This window comes from Hippoglossus hippoglossus, chromosome 4 (genome assembly GCF_009819705.1).
Source record: "Hippoglossus hippoglossus isolate fHipHip1 chromosome 4, fHipHip1.pri, whole genome shotgun sequence".
NCBI classification, from domain to species: Eukaryota; Metazoa; Chordata; class Actinopteri; order Pleuronectiformes; family Pleuronectidae; genus Hippoglossus; species Hippoglossus hippoglossus.
In genome coordinates this window covers 774438-789804 of record NC_047154.1, presented here as the reverse complement: position 1 = coordinate 789804, position 15367 = coordinate 774438, and the positions used below count along the sequence as shown (strand labels likewise).

General features: G+C 39.5%; 1 protein-coding gene and 1 long non-coding RNA gene across 3 annotated transcripts in view; one reads left to right on the top strand and one right to left on the bottom strand.

The window, feature by feature from the left end:
* Positions 1–15367, bottom strand: part of st3gal3a (ST3 beta-galactoside alpha-2,3-sialyltransferase 3a) — a 36933-nt gene that overhangs the window by 7057 nt on the left and 14509 nt on the right. For both annotated transcript variants that reach the window (XM_034584076.1, XM_034584075.1), the window contains 6 exons: positions 12470–12564; positions 7733–7796; positions 6706–6801; positions 6441–6627; positions 822–968; positions 285–431 (listed from right to left, as the gene is read on the bottom strand). In XM_034584076.1, the coding sequence (XP_034439967.1) occupies positions 285–431; positions 822–968; positions 6441–6627; positions 6706–6801; positions 7733–7796; positions 12470–12564 (736 nt within the window). The remainder of the gene's footprint in view (positions 1–284; positions 432–821; positions 969–6440; positions 6628–6705; positions 6802–7732; positions 7797–12469; positions 12565–15367) is intronic.
* On the top strand, positions 4258–6451 carry LOC117760787. Its single transcript, XR_004613729.1, has 3 exons — positions 4258–5482; positions 5559–5562; positions 6346–6451. It is a non-coding gene; the product is annotated as an uncharacterized LOC117760787 (long non-coding RNA).

The window sequence follows — 15367 nt, the reverse complement described above, 5'->3', positions numbered from 1 at the left end:
GTATGTAGAGTAGTTTAGGGTTCTCTGCATATAAAGTGCTAAGTTAAAAACTGCTGCTGACATGATAGTAATATATGTATCTTACCTTTGTTCATGAATCATGACTAAGTTCTAAATACACTGTGAGCTTAGCTCTGTTGATTATAAGCCAGGTTACATGACAGTTTGTAATCAACAAACACATTGTTCTGCTAACCTCGCCCACATCCTGTCTACAGCAGGTCTTTACTCAACCCCACTTAGAATGATAAGAACTATTTCTAACTAATCAGGTCTTAATGTACCTCTTTGATGGCTGACATCCTAATCTTCTCATAGTAGTGCAAAGGGGCATGGGGAGTCTTCATGTTGTAGCCAAATCCAGCCACGGCTACTTCATCACAGTTATGAAGGGCCATTGTTATGGCAACTGTCCCCAGGGTTGGGATATTCTGAAAAACAGACACAGTGTAAATTAAAGAGTTTGGTTGAAACAGGTAACCCAGCCATGACCTGTATCCCAGGACACTTATAGTGAACATGTGAAAGTATAGCAGAGGAGGCTTATATACATTTGACTGTTATTGTATAGATATCTTACAGATGTGAACTCTGAGGCATGGTTATATTTATAACAAGCTAATAGTGATGCTGTTTGTTTTCAGGCTCTGTGTAGGTGCTCAGCTCCCTGCAGCATCTGCTGTGTGTTCACAGATGCTTTCATAATGCAAACAGACAGACTGGAGAGTCAGCTCCCACAGCTCCAGCCCCGACCATTAACTTAACAGTTCACCATTCCTACTACTCCTCTACCTCAAACTGAAAATGAAACCGGCTCTCACCCCTCTACCCATCTGTCCATCGTTGTAAGGTAAGCCAATAAGCTTGAAGGAGGCCTCCTGGATGAAGTAGGGGTTCAGGATGCGCATGTCGCTGGGCTCCCTTGGCACGTGTCTGGCCACCGACTTCCAGAAGCCATCAGTGCTGCGCTGAGAGTCAGAGTGAGGTAATTAAATTGTGTGCTTAGTGTGACTCTTACAGTGAACAAACCACACAATCTAAACACAAAATGCAATCATATAAAAGAAGAGTGATAAGCAAGTTTATTTTACCACTGTTCACATTGAATATAATTCATAATATGAAATAAGCGAAACAAATAACTAATGAATTAATAGCAGAATAACAGAAACAGCAATGTCACGGCTCAGCTGTGACTCCTTGTTTCCCTGTGACTCTGTACGCTCCTGATGATCCTCCATAACTGGTGCCAATGCCTGGTAGCTATGCTTTCGGCCTGTCTCTATGTTTCTCTAGCTTATCTAATTTGTTACATCTGAACCAACTAATTCTTTGTCTCCCTGATCCCAGGATCTCCACGCCATCCAAAATGCAGCCACCAGCTATTCACTCTACACCTGCACCTACCTGCCCCCCTGCTCCATCTGCCTCTCTTCATCTAAGAAACTCATGCAAACTCAGCCAGTGTGTGTGCTTCTGGGTCTGCTATAAAAACCTGAACTTAAGGCGCAAAGTGTCAATGGTGAACTGTTCTGTGGGTTTGTAAAGATTTTTTTTTTGTCCTGGTTGTACTTGTGAAACTAATTGTGTTTTCGTCCGGACAAATTTTCTGCAACTTGGCAACCAGCTGTTGAGTACACAATATGCATCCTGTTAACACACATTTTATTGTGACTGTGATTGTGATTGTGATTGTATTTATACAGATTAGTGTACATGAATGGTCATGTGATGTGTTTTCAGGTGTGTTATTATGGGTAGAAATGATTTCTGATACAGAGATAAAATGGTCTAAGCCACTGTGTATATGAGAAATGTTGATAGTTACCAATTAATATTGACACTAAGTGGAAAATACGATGTTGCTTAAGTAGCAAGTGAAAACAATACCTGAGCAGAGGTCTCGAAGGAGAGTTCAGCGCCATTAAAACACTGATGAGAAACAAGAGGGGCAAACAAAGCCAGCCATAGAGAGAAGCTCCTGTATCAGTATACCTAGGGCCATTACACTAATTACTAGCAGCCCACCCAGTCCTGATGGCTCTTTATGAACAGTTACTTGGATACCTTTGGGTTTGCTTAGGTATGCTGGAGTAAGCGGCAAAGAGAAACCAAACAGCCATGCTCTGAGCTATTAGCTCATAGCACTGTTACCCTGTAAGTCTGTAAACTGCTCACTAACGGATCAGTTGGTAATCCTGTCTGACTGAGACTATTTTGCTCCTCTATTGGAGCTGGAAACCTAACACCTCTCCTCTGCAGTACTGGGGGGCAAAATGTTGTGGAAAACACATCTGCACACAGCAGATGTGATCAAATGTCAAGCCCCTCTCAAATCCCTTTAATGACTATAAAGTGGCACCTCCTACCACCTGAAACTTATGAGCCTTCAGTACAGGCAGTACAGGCATCACAGGTCCACAACCTAATGCTTGGATTATATCCCTAGCACATTTTAAAAAAATATTTTCAACTGCTTAGCACCTTGGGCACTAAAAATTATTAAATGCTCGAAAATATCTAACCTCAAGTAGCCTTCTGACATTTATCAGTCAGGTTTTGGACCACATAGCACAGAAACATTACTTATAAAAGTTGTGAGTGATCTGCTTATGAACAAATATTCTAATTAAGTATCTCTTCCTTCTCTCCTGGATCTTGATGCTGCTATCAAGACAGTTGACCTAGGTATTTTCTTAGATAGGTTAGAGTGGGTATAATGTGTAGAGTAAACTCAAGGTTTGATTCTTGGACCACTATTCTTTGAACTCTTTATACTTCCACTCACATGTTATATGGAAACAATAAGTTTGCCAATAAACTTAATAACAAAACTGAGAACAACTTGGTGAATATCATTAAAATGTTAAGTAATTACCCTATCTTGTTAATACAGTATTATTTGTGTTTCCCTTAAGTCCATTCCTTTCAGCTGCTCTTTGCTGGAGGGGTTATTCAGAAAGTAGTGACAGACCATAGACTGTATATGAAGATGAATGACATGACTGCTCCCCAAAAGTGAAGTCAATCAATCAAATTTTATTTGTATAGCCCATATTCACAAATCACAATTTGTCTTATAGGACTTTAAAAAGGTGTGACATCCTCTGTGTGTAGTGTGTACTCATTTTGTTACTTCTTTAGGAACTTTTCCAGCATAAACACTGACAGACCTTGTCAGGACCAGTACACCTCATGGGGACCAAAGCCCAGACCGAATGAGGCACAATGTCATTTCTAAAGGTCTTGGTTAAAGGGATAGTTCACACACCGGAAATAAACACACACTGCACACACAAGCTTTCGCCCAAAGGCAAGCGCAGGGTGTGCGATAGCATCGCCCCTTCCGGTTGCCAAGTTTTAGGCCTAAAACTTGGTGTAAATGATGCCGTTTCGAGTAGAATTTAAAAGTCAGGGCTTCCTGACACTTGGATGACACCACACGAACAGTATGGAGGTTATGTTGTGTTTTTTTCTGTTGTTTTATTATGTTTGAAAATGCTATCACCAGTGATTCAATTGTATTGGATTTGCCTGCAACACTGTTTACCCCTGAGACTCCAAAAGTGTTTTGTGGACTCAAACACCTCACCCAGCCCTCCATCGGCAAAGTGGTGAGTAGATGATGAGTGCATTTTCATTTTTCTGTGAACTCTCCCTTTAAGGTTAGGGATACAATTCTGGTTAGGCTGTCCATAATAAATGGAAGTCAATGCAAAATCCTAATAAGGACAGCTGCGCAAACCTGTGTTTGTGTGCGTGTGTGTGCTAGTTCAAGTGTGTCTACTGTGTTCTCTGCACTCCACTGAGTGTCTATTAGTGATTACAGAAGGCAGCTATTTCAGGAGTTCAGTCCTCTCTAAATAAACTAGTATGTATATACGATAAGTTTTGTATCCAATTTTAAAGAAGGGATTCTATCAGTTTTTACATTGAATGTTGGTGTAAAAAATATGTTGTCATAGCCTTTGTCCACACTAAACTGTTTTAGGATTTTGCTATGTTTACGCTTCTACAGTAGCGCCTAAAACTGGGACTTATGACAACACCACTGGCCCTGTTTTGAAAATCGAGACTTTGGGAAGCAATAATGTAGATGCCCACATTTATGCCCTAATTTGAAAGCCTAACATTTTGTGCTTACATGCATCTTCCTATTTTATTCCTCTAAGTCACCGGCCTCCTAAACCCAATGGCATTTTCTCTCTGAATTCTCAGATCAGCTCTCTCTACTTCTGCCTAATTATGACCAGATCAGCATTATTGCTGATTTTAATATTCATATATGTTGTGCCAGTGATACTCTGGCAGGGGAATTTCTTTACCTCTTAGAATCTTTTAATTTAGTTTTTCACCCCACTGGGCCAACCCATGAAAAGGGACGCATACTCTCGATCTTGTTATATCATATGGCCTGAAGATCGACAGTATTTTAATATTTAGTATATTATTAACAACTGTGTATCTGATCACTTTAGTGTTATGTTTGTAGGTCTATTTGCTCTCGCTTTATTAACTTAACAGCAGCTGGCAAACTTTCGAATGCATTCTCATCCCTTTCTTATGTGGTTCCCCACATACCTGTCATTGAACATCTGGTGAACTCCTTTAATAACCTCTGCCTTGCAGGATTGGATTAAGTTGCCCCAATCAGAACCAGAATCAGATCAGTGTCAAATCTGCCTCCAAGGTTTAATGACACCAGCCACTCTCTAAAGAGCGAGGTACATTAAGTGGAGCGCAAATGGAAAGCCAGCAAACTTAATGTTTATTATGAGCACATGAAGGATGAAATAGAAGACTACAGTGAAAGGGCAAACTATTTTTCCACCTTGATCCATCAGAATGGCCAAAACTCTAAAGTGCTCTTGACCGAGTTGTGGGAGCATGCATCATCTGACCACTGAATTAAAAAAAAATAATTCATCAAAGAAAAAATTAGATCCATGACTAACAGCAGACAACCCCATAGCCTGCCTGCCTGCCCCTGAGCACTCTAGAACAGTCTACATGCCATCCTTCAACTCTTTTTCAGCAGTGACTCTACCTGAACTCAATGATATGGTTAAGCACATGACATCATCTACTTGCCCCTCGGACGTGGTTCCCACCAGACTACTGAAGGAGACTTTGCCTACTCTTGGTACTTTCATTCTTGCAATTATAAATAGATCCTAGACTTCTGGCGTCATCAGATATATTGCAATTTGATATTGTTAACGATGACCACTCATGCATAAAGAGGACATCAACGTCCAGCCAGCAGATTCTCCTGTGATCATTGCTATAAGAGCTGTAGTTTGTGTGCAAATCATTGTCTTACCATGGAAAAGACTGTGTGAGGTAAATGAAGCACCACACTGACAAATACGCTATGCTGTCGGTTTTGTAGTAAGAGCCAAAGCGTGATGTAACCAATGACAAATGAGCAGCTGATCACAATAAAGGACATTATTTGTTTTTATTGTGTTACTTAGATCAAGTTTCAGGTCTACCAGTGTATGACCACATGGTCTCTCCTGTCAGGGAGGAGGAATGGTGCAGGGAGTGTAGAGCAGATATGTTGTGACTGTAGCTGTTTTAGTGAATCTGTTACATTTCTATTCCAGTATGTATGACCATAAGGCCTTCATCCCCAGGAGGCAGCTGGATTGATAGTCCGCCTCATAATAACAACCTCAAGGCTTAAACCATTTTTACTACAATCCACGGTATCCGGATATCTCTAAGTATCTGCAATGAGCAGCATCACTCTGATCTAAGACAGAATCCATCTCCTCTGTGTTTCACCCTCAGTCATGGTTTAGGCCCATCTCCAAAATCAGATAATTCCCATGGTTAGTTGAAAAGCCCCTGAATCAAATTTCATATGTCAGTTGAATCCCCCATTTTTTGGTACAGCCTTATTTTACACCAACTGAGACAGGATGACATTATGGCTGGATAAAAACCTTTTCTCTAAATCACAGAACAACAAGAGTGACTGGAATGGAAGGTAGATGGAAATTGACACACACGTTTCTGTTTGCTGCTATGATGCTTTCAGTTAAATACATTTAATATGCATTTATGATATTTAAAAGTTTTATAATTGTTAAAAAGAGCAACACATAACCATATGCTGCCCTTCAACATCAAATTTCCATCTGCCTTTACAACACTCCTGTGTTTAGGATTTTCAAACTTGTTAATGATTATTCTGGATTTCTGGTGTCTAATATCTGCATAAAAACTGTCTGATGGAAACATTCTCATCGTCCATCTAGTGATGCTGAGACATTTTTAAAACAAATTCTCAAAACTGGGCTTTGTATTATTATTGGTACATAGTTTATTTTCCTATAGACAGTACTTCCTATACGTTTATTATTATTATTATTGTTGATGTTGTTATTATTATGCATTTGCTAGTGTAGTAGCAGAGTAAACAGCTTCCTTACCAGCCTCTGGTTAAAGACCATGTGTCGAAGCCACTTGAGGTCCAGAGCTTTAAAGGCTGAGAGGACAAACAGAGACTGAGCCTCGTAGCGCTCGGTCTTCTGGATGGCCCCCTCTGGATAGGTGATCCTCATCGTGGTCTTGGAGCCGATATCTTTTTCAAAGCCTTTAACTGGGGCCTCATTTAACCTGCAACATACAGATACAAAATCAATCACGCAAAATAATCAAAAGGTCTCATTTTAAACTACAAAAGTGACAACATACCTGACCACCACATCAAACTGATCAATCCTCTGCCCCAGAGACTTATTGGTGAGGATTCCTCCGTTTCCTACAATGACACACGTCTTACAGCTAATGCTGTAAGACAGAAAGATGTGGGGCTTCATTTATCCAGCCATTTAATGTTTGTGTGAAGCAAAGACAATGAATTCTGCACAAATTTAGATTATTTGCATCTTTTACAACATTATCTGTTTATGTCCAATGGATGAGGCAAACCACCGCAAGACAAATTCACAGCTGGATCATTCTATCTTAAATGACTGTAATGTGTGGCTTGTGTTGTTACTTTGATTGGTATATAATTTTGGAAGTCTGGAATGTTGTTCTGACTCCATAATTAACTTGCTACTGGATCTTCAACATACAGGCCTATTTATCACACAATCACTTTTGTATTCTGTGTATTTTGTAACTAAAGACAACTCGCTGCATAGTTTTTCTGTTGATTGAACGGGCTAAAGGGAAGGACTTTGTTAGATGCACAATCATGATTGTCCTAGATGGCTGATGAAACAGGGCCAGGACACAGTATATTTCTGTGCAACTCATGAGGTCCATATATGGACAATACTTCATCAACAGCACAGTTAGTTGATGTGTTGATGTGCAACAGTCATTGTTGTGTAGAATATGTAACAAATGGCTTCCTCACTTAATAAAATATGATGAACTATTAGGTCCCAAGAGCCCTTACAATATTTGATTATGATTTGTGTTGATCATATAACAAACAAGTTGGCCAGTGGAGCAATGAAAGAGCTTTTTTTGATAACTGTGCTGAGCTTCAGGGAAGGTTTAGTGAAGCTTCTACTTTCATTTTTGATTTCCAAATCAGGAAATTCAAGGGTGAAAGAGGTCAAAAGAAGTCATCTTTGTAAATTGAAGTATATTAAAACTGGAAACATGAGTACCTCACCGTATGTGTATTATACAATAAAATCTGACTTCTGATCCACAGGGTGGATGACAGAATAAAAACATGACAGGAAAACTGGCACAGACATACCTGTCAAGTTCTTCTCCAAGGCCATAGCTCTTAGTAGCTGAAAGGAGAATATCTATGATCTTCTCTGCAGACACAAGAGAGGGAGGGAGAGAAAGAGGAAGAAAGAGAAAGCAATGAGTAAGATGAAAGTGAAATAATTCTTCTCTCATCAGTTACGACGCCCTCATCTCCAGCACAACTAGAGAAATGTGATAAATGAGGATGGGCTGGGAGCCAGCAGCTGGGTGGCCTGACACTTCTTCATGTTACATTGTTATACAACCAGCAAAGATAGGTGGCCCAGCCTGGTGGGGGCCTTTACATACTTCACTAGGGAGGGAGGAGTATTTTAAACAGCACGGGAGGCAAATGAGACAGATGTTCTGTCACAGTTTTGACCATTTGGTTTGACTTATTAGACTCATGAAGCAACTACACCAGACTATGAATCCAATTAACATTGTAAATTTTTAATTGTTCAAAATAGTAGTTCCCGGAGCTGCAGCAAGAGGGAGCAGGAGGAAAGATTGAACCTCTGCAAAGGGACCTGACCGAAGCTACGCAGGTCTGCATTCATGAAACAATTTTTTGTTACATTCCTACGTGGTCTGTATGATATCAACAAGACCAATACAACGTACAGCAATGTTTATCCTGCAGTTCCATTTACAGCTTACTGAGTTATTTTACTGCAACATTAGCTGTGCAGCGCCTGTCAGTCACTGACTGTAAAACGTCAGAGAAAGAGGAAATACTGTGGCCAGGATCCTGAACCACACTTCTCCCAATACTGCCTGGAAGTTCACATACAAGTACATATTCACAGGCTGTACCAGGACAATGATACGATATTAGGCCATATTAGAGAGCCTGGGGATGACAACGCGTAGTACTATAATGTAGCATAACAGCATTTTATTTATTGGCAACTTAGCTCTTTAGACCAGGGAAACCATCATGTCATCCCCAGCTGCTGTGTTTGGAGGATCAGGGAACTTGACCCTGATCCTCCAACCAAGGACAGTATACTGGTTTCATACCTGGCCTCTGAGTTTCCTTACAGGCCCTCTGGAACCTTCATAAAGTACCACAAGTATTCACACACCTGCATATGCATCAAGGCAAGGCATCAAACTATATGTGGATATAACGGGGCAATTATTATCATTATTATCATATCTCTTTTATTTAAATTTTTTATATAATTGGATATATTTCTATTTCCACAAATTAGCTTTTTTGTAATTTTTTTTTATGAATATTCACATTTCCCATTATTCATATTTGTTCAAGTGAGTTCACACTGGAATAAAAAGTGCGATAATAAAGAAATTCAAAAGATTTGTTGTATTTATTTTGTATAAATTGTTGTGCATATGATACCTTAAGCGTGACACCATTAAATGGTGTGCCTTTGGGCATTCAATGAATTTGGTTATCGGAAAAGAAATATTGAATATTAATATAAAAAATATTAATATTAAATAATAACTTTAATTGATTAAAGTTACCTCGGGGGACCACCATTCAAAGGAAGGGAAAAGATAGCCAATTTATCGATTAAGTCTCATGAAAGTACTAACTACAAATTTGGAACTCTGATTAATAATAAAATTAATAACTATAACCAAAATTACCATATAGGTAGTTAGCAAAGTTGAAGGATATGGAGTTCTTGACAGTGTAGAGGTTGGCAAAATTCATGCAACATTAATGAAGACACAACATTTGTTAAAGAAAAAACATTTATTATGAAGATAATAAAAGTATAAAAACACAAACTACTAAAGGTGTACTTACTATATACAGATGTGTATGTGAGTATGCGTGTGTGAGTGAGTGCTTTCAAAATGGCGGCTGGCCACTATGAAGACAAAAGACTCCCTGGAGTATTTACAACATGTGGCTGAGATCACATGTATGTGTTAAGTTTGGGAGATGTGTGTGTGTGTTTTGGTGCCAGGTTAGAGAAAGTAGTTATTTGCATGCAAAGAAAGACCGTGAAGAGCATAACATAACTAACATTAACTTTCAAATAACTTATAACCAAATATCACAACAACACAAATCAAACTTATAAACATGACATGAATAGAATTGAACAGTCTTTGCTTAGCCTAGTATAATTATTAAGCCCAGTTGTGTTACCAGTCCATGAAAAGGGGAAAAAGGTTTGCTGTTTGAAGTCCAGTGAAGTGGTCTTGCTGGTTTGTGGCTCCTGTTGTTGTGGTTCTGCTGTGCGATGCAGCTCTTGTGCTGAAGTTCTTAGGCAGGCTGCCTTTTGGAAGGTTTCAGCAGTCTGCTCCAGGCAGGCCTGCTTGAAGGTTGGTAGAGCTTGGGTAGGGAGGAAGTTTCCCTGGCTGGGTGAGCTGGAGATCTACACCCCTCCTCCAGGAGAATTGAGTAGAAAGAGTTGAGTGGAAAGAGAATGAAGAGAGAGGGAGCTGGGCTTATATTGGCCTGGGGACCTCATGGGTCATGGGGCCCAGAGTGACCAATAGTGGTCAAAAGTTATGTCCAGGGGCAGTTTTAACAAATAGGTGTGAAGTTGAAGCACCCTGGGAGACTGAGTACTGGAGGCTCTCCTTTGTCTCCAGAACAAAGAAATATGTGGCCAGGATTTGGCCAAACATGTAGGCCGAACTGTAGTTCACAAATACCAGGTCCCAACAAAATATTATATCCATAAACTGATTTATTTACACAGGTTTGTGTGCCCGAGAGGCACCATGATTCAGCTGTGCTTTTCAAGGACGAATGGTGACCTCCCATCTGGATCATTCCACATCACCAGCTGCATCGAATAGTGGTCCTGTTGAAAACAGTTGCATCAGTTTTGTAAAAGTAATGATAATATCAGTATGACTTACAGGGTTTATATGCCACAAGAAAGGCAAAAAACTAATTTACCTAGATGTCTCTTGATTTGTGTCTGCACCAATTCTGATATGGATGGTGCAGGTATGGGGGGTACCAATCCTAATCCTCTGGGGTCATCTGGATGAAGGCTCCTCCTTCGAGGCATCTTACTTGTGATTCTGCGATTCAGAATTCTTGCTTGCAGCTCTAAGATGTATGCATAGGCTTTTTTCAGGGCATTGACACTGTATCTTCTGACATTCTTTTTGTATTGTCCCCTGAAGCTGAAATCACAGTTTTCAATCATTCAATACCTGATATACATATTAACAACTTTGAACGGTGATTGTGCAGGTAAATAATCATTTGCAGGTGCACTTGTAAGCTGCGGAAACATATTATTATAATACTATAGCTTTACCAACTTTTTTCACAGATATGGTAAAATGACGGTCAACATATTGTGAAATTACGTGTGTTTTGTTAAAAAAGATAATACATTCCTGGGGTAGTACTCCCATTCTCCTCATCAAAAATATGCACCTAAGTCCACAAACCCAGAGAAAGGAGTAATATGTAAAGTAAACACAACACATGTAATGATAAAAAGTTATCACAATTGAACTCTTTGCTCAAGGCCCTGAATTTCTGAAGTTTCTGGGACAACCTCCAGAGTCTGTTTTATAAATTACATCACTCATATGAACAAACTTCAGGACACAAAAAAGAGAAAGTTACAAAGAATGGAAGAAAGAAAAATTTTGTTGACGATAAAACATATTAGAAAATCAACATACATTTTTCAATGCATTAACTTGCCTGTCTGTTCCAGTGGAACCTCCACTGTTAGACAAAGCTGGATCTGAAAAAGATTTTTCCTTCATTGGAGTTGACGTATCAGGGTCAGTCAGAAAGTTGTAAAACAACAGTTAGTAAATAAGTGCTACATGACACAGTGGTCTGCTCCTATATTTACATCCTGACGTGGTGGGAAGTTCACTAAACTAGGATGTTAATTACAACTATGATCTTGGGCATGAATAGATAACAGATAGATATGGATCTATCTGTAATAGTGTAAATGTTACAATACCAGTATCTGACTGAATACAAACATTGCATTTCTGGTGCATAGTAGTAAAACTGATCTATCAAACAACAGATTTAATTTAAATTGATGTGGTAAGTTACCTGTTTAACAGAAAACTGGAGACTTCAGCGTCGGTCTGAAACTGTCTTTTAGCAGAGATTGGTTTCCTGGAGACAACACCAGTGCGTATCCTCGTTTCTGTCGTCATGTTTCATTTCACCTTGTCGCGTTTTTGTTTCCTTGATGACGTCAGTGAATGCTCCCTTGTTTTTTTCTGTTGTTAATTTATGGAATTAACAAACTAGGGGGCGGCTGTGGCTGAGGGGTAGAGCGGTCGTCCTCCAACCAGAAGGTCGGCAGTTCGATCCCAGTCTTCCCCATCTGCATGCCGAAGTGTCCTTGGGCAAGATGCTGAACCCCGAAAGGCCCCTCATAGAAAAAAGTGCTGCTAATAGATGCACTGTATGAATGTGTGTGTGAATGGGTGAATGGCAAACTGTACTGTAAAGAGCTTTGAGTGGTCATCAAGACTAGAAATATAAATATAAATACAGACCATTTACTATTTAATTTATAAGTATTATCCTCCATTCAATGTCATTTCTGTTAACAAACCTCCTACAGACCTTTCATAAAAACCTCCCAGTCTGGCTTCTGCGTTTTTATTCAGTTGAATTCCTGCTGCTTCATCAGTATACAAATGCGAGACTTCAAATCCAACTGGTTTGTCCACTCCGGGCATCTTTAGCAATATCATTATGCAACTTGGCAATACCTTAATCTATAAAAATAGGAATGTGTAATCATACCTTGTGATTTTACCCCAAATGGAGGCGAGTAATCACCAATCATGGAAAATCGTTTGTAATTTGGATCAAGGAACATGGGCGCCAGTTTGGTGAATCTGTTGATACAGAAGAAAACATGTTACAACACGTAAGAATGAAGAAGTGGTATTCATCAATGCATTATCTGTCCGAGACCCGTACAGCCCTGATGTTAACAGTGTAGATGCACTGATTAATGGTAGAATGCTTAAGCGGATTTACAGGATCGTGTTTCAAGCTAATCCACGGTCTCTCTGAGTTTACCTTTGACAAAACAAACCCAGAGACAAGTGTGTGAGAGAGGACAAAGCTCCAAAACCCAGTGAGACTGGGAGCAAGTACTCCGACTCTGACTCAGCAGCCAAAAGGGAGAAGTTTGACCCACTTACTCCCCCAACCAGACTTGTCCAGGTGGTCCGGGGACTGAACTGAATCACTGCACCTTAGCACCGCACGTGCCCATAACATAACCTATTGTTTTTTCTGTATATATTGTTGTTTTATGTCCGATTTGTTGTTTTTATGTCCAAAGGCACCAACCACACCAAGGCAATTTCCTGTATGTGTAAATATACTTGGCAATAAAAAGAATTCTGATTCTGATTCTGATTCTGATTCTGAACCAACATCCTAACATCCTACCTACCAGTGTTTTTGCTATTATAAGGATATAATGATCTGCCCCCTTCTCTCTGTCTCGCTCGCTGTGACATGCAGACACACATTGACACACACAAACAGTGTCATTAAATGCATCTGTAAACTCTGGATAAAAACAACATTATTCAGCCGTGATTATTTGCATATGGTGAGTGTGATCTGATCACAAGAGGTCACAGGATACACATTCGAGATGCATTTAATGTCAGGACTCTGGACTCTCAGATAAAAGGTTTTTGTTTTTTATGTTGGACTCTTTGGTTTATGGACTTTTACCTTTGTTTCCTTGTGTTTAGGTTTGTGTTCAGTTGTTTCCCCCTGAGTTCTCAGTTTCCTGTTTTATTTAGAAGTTTCTACTCCTTGTGTGTCTCTCGCTTAACTTCCTGTCTTAGTCCTGTTACCCACCCCTGTGATTGTCTGCACCTGTTCCTCATGTGTTGCACCTATGTTCAATCAACCCTGCCTCCCTTGTGTATATAAGTCCCTGTGCTTCCCTTTGTCAGTTCTTCGTCATTCATCTTTCACACGTTGTTGGTTCGCCACGTTTTTTCGCTGTCTTGTTTCCTGTGTATTCTTCAGGTTCCCATTATCTTCTTGTTCCTGGTGTTTTCTATGTTTTTTTTTACTTTAGCCCTGTTGGAGCCTTTTCTAGTTTTCCAGTTTTTTTCCAGTTTTTGGGACATTTGGGTCCACCTGAACTCTACATTGTGACATTTTAACACTAGGTGGAAACAGAAAACTCAACACTGTCCTCACAGGACGGGTGCTAATACCAAGTTCTTCTTGTACCTGAATAGTACGGGGGGAAAAAATCACACAAGATTGTGCTCAGCAGGATGATGTATCTGCAAATGCTTGTGCAGATGCGTTGTGTTCAAATCTTTTGACACACAACACGTTTGTGTCCATGTTAAATCCCAAATAATCCTACATAAGTGATTTTGTATCCCTCTTTCAACAAACTCTTCCTTAAATGCATTCACTGATACAGGCCTGTGCCTCTGCGTTTGCTTGTGTAAACAGACACACAACTGACAAACATATCGTCAATCAATGGCTGTTGGGCTGACGGTGGCCAATTGGAACATTTTAGCATATCGCCCAACCCTAACATATACTGTACTAAGATATAACAATGTTCAAATTCCAAAAAGAGTGGTTGCTTAGGAGTCCCCTCTTGACTTGTGGTATTCACAACCTCGGAGGTTTCTGACAGCTCAGAGTTCAAGCTGTGACATGTTTGCTGACACAGGTTGAGAGGACATGGCAAAGTTAAAATTTCATTGAATTAGAAATTACTGTATTACAATTTTCTCGCCACAGAGCTTTACCTTACCAGCATATAAATGCCTAAAAATCGGAATTGACAGTAAGTATATTCAGTTAGTTTGTTGCTTCACAGCATTAGAAATGTTATGCTCCATTTAATCCTCACATCTGTCTCCACTTTGGGGGAATAGGCCTTAATGAACAACGACATAGCTCAACTTCTTTTTTTAAGCACAACTCAACATTTATGTACTGGATGTACTGTACTTATGAGTGAGTCCATTTTTCAAGATGATAGATGACAAATCAAACAAGATTTTATATTCCAATAAAACATTTAGCGTGGTGTCATTGAGTGTCCTCAGATTTCCTCTGACCACCCTTGCCTCCCATATGACAAAGTTTAATTTGCACTCTGACATAAATTTAAAAGAAAAGATACAATTGTTGAAAAGTAAACATAAAGAGGCGATAGAAAATGAGTATTTGTTAAAGAAAATGACATGTCATAGGGAGGACACTATACCGGAGGATTTCCAAAAGCCAAATAGACAATAGAAATAAAACATTGCATTAACTCCTTGCGAAATCTAGTTAGTGGTTAAATGGACTAAATGATAATATAATGTGTTGAAGTATTGAAAAATCAATGTTGGGTCTGTAATTCTATTACAATACTATTATAACTGGAATTACCACCTTGTGGTTGTATGCCTCCACCTGACAGTCATGTTTTAGCTTACATCCGTGTCTGTCCAGGCTAATAATATATATAGTGAATACTTGATAATACAAGAATTTATGAAAAGTCCGTTGAATATGTTTTCATGTTTTCTGAATTTACAGTTACCTTGACCATCAACTTCTAGTTGTTCACCCTTGAGTAAGAGTTTAGAGATGCACTAGATGTAATGTAATTTCCTCAGTGCCTTCCATATCCCACTGACAAGA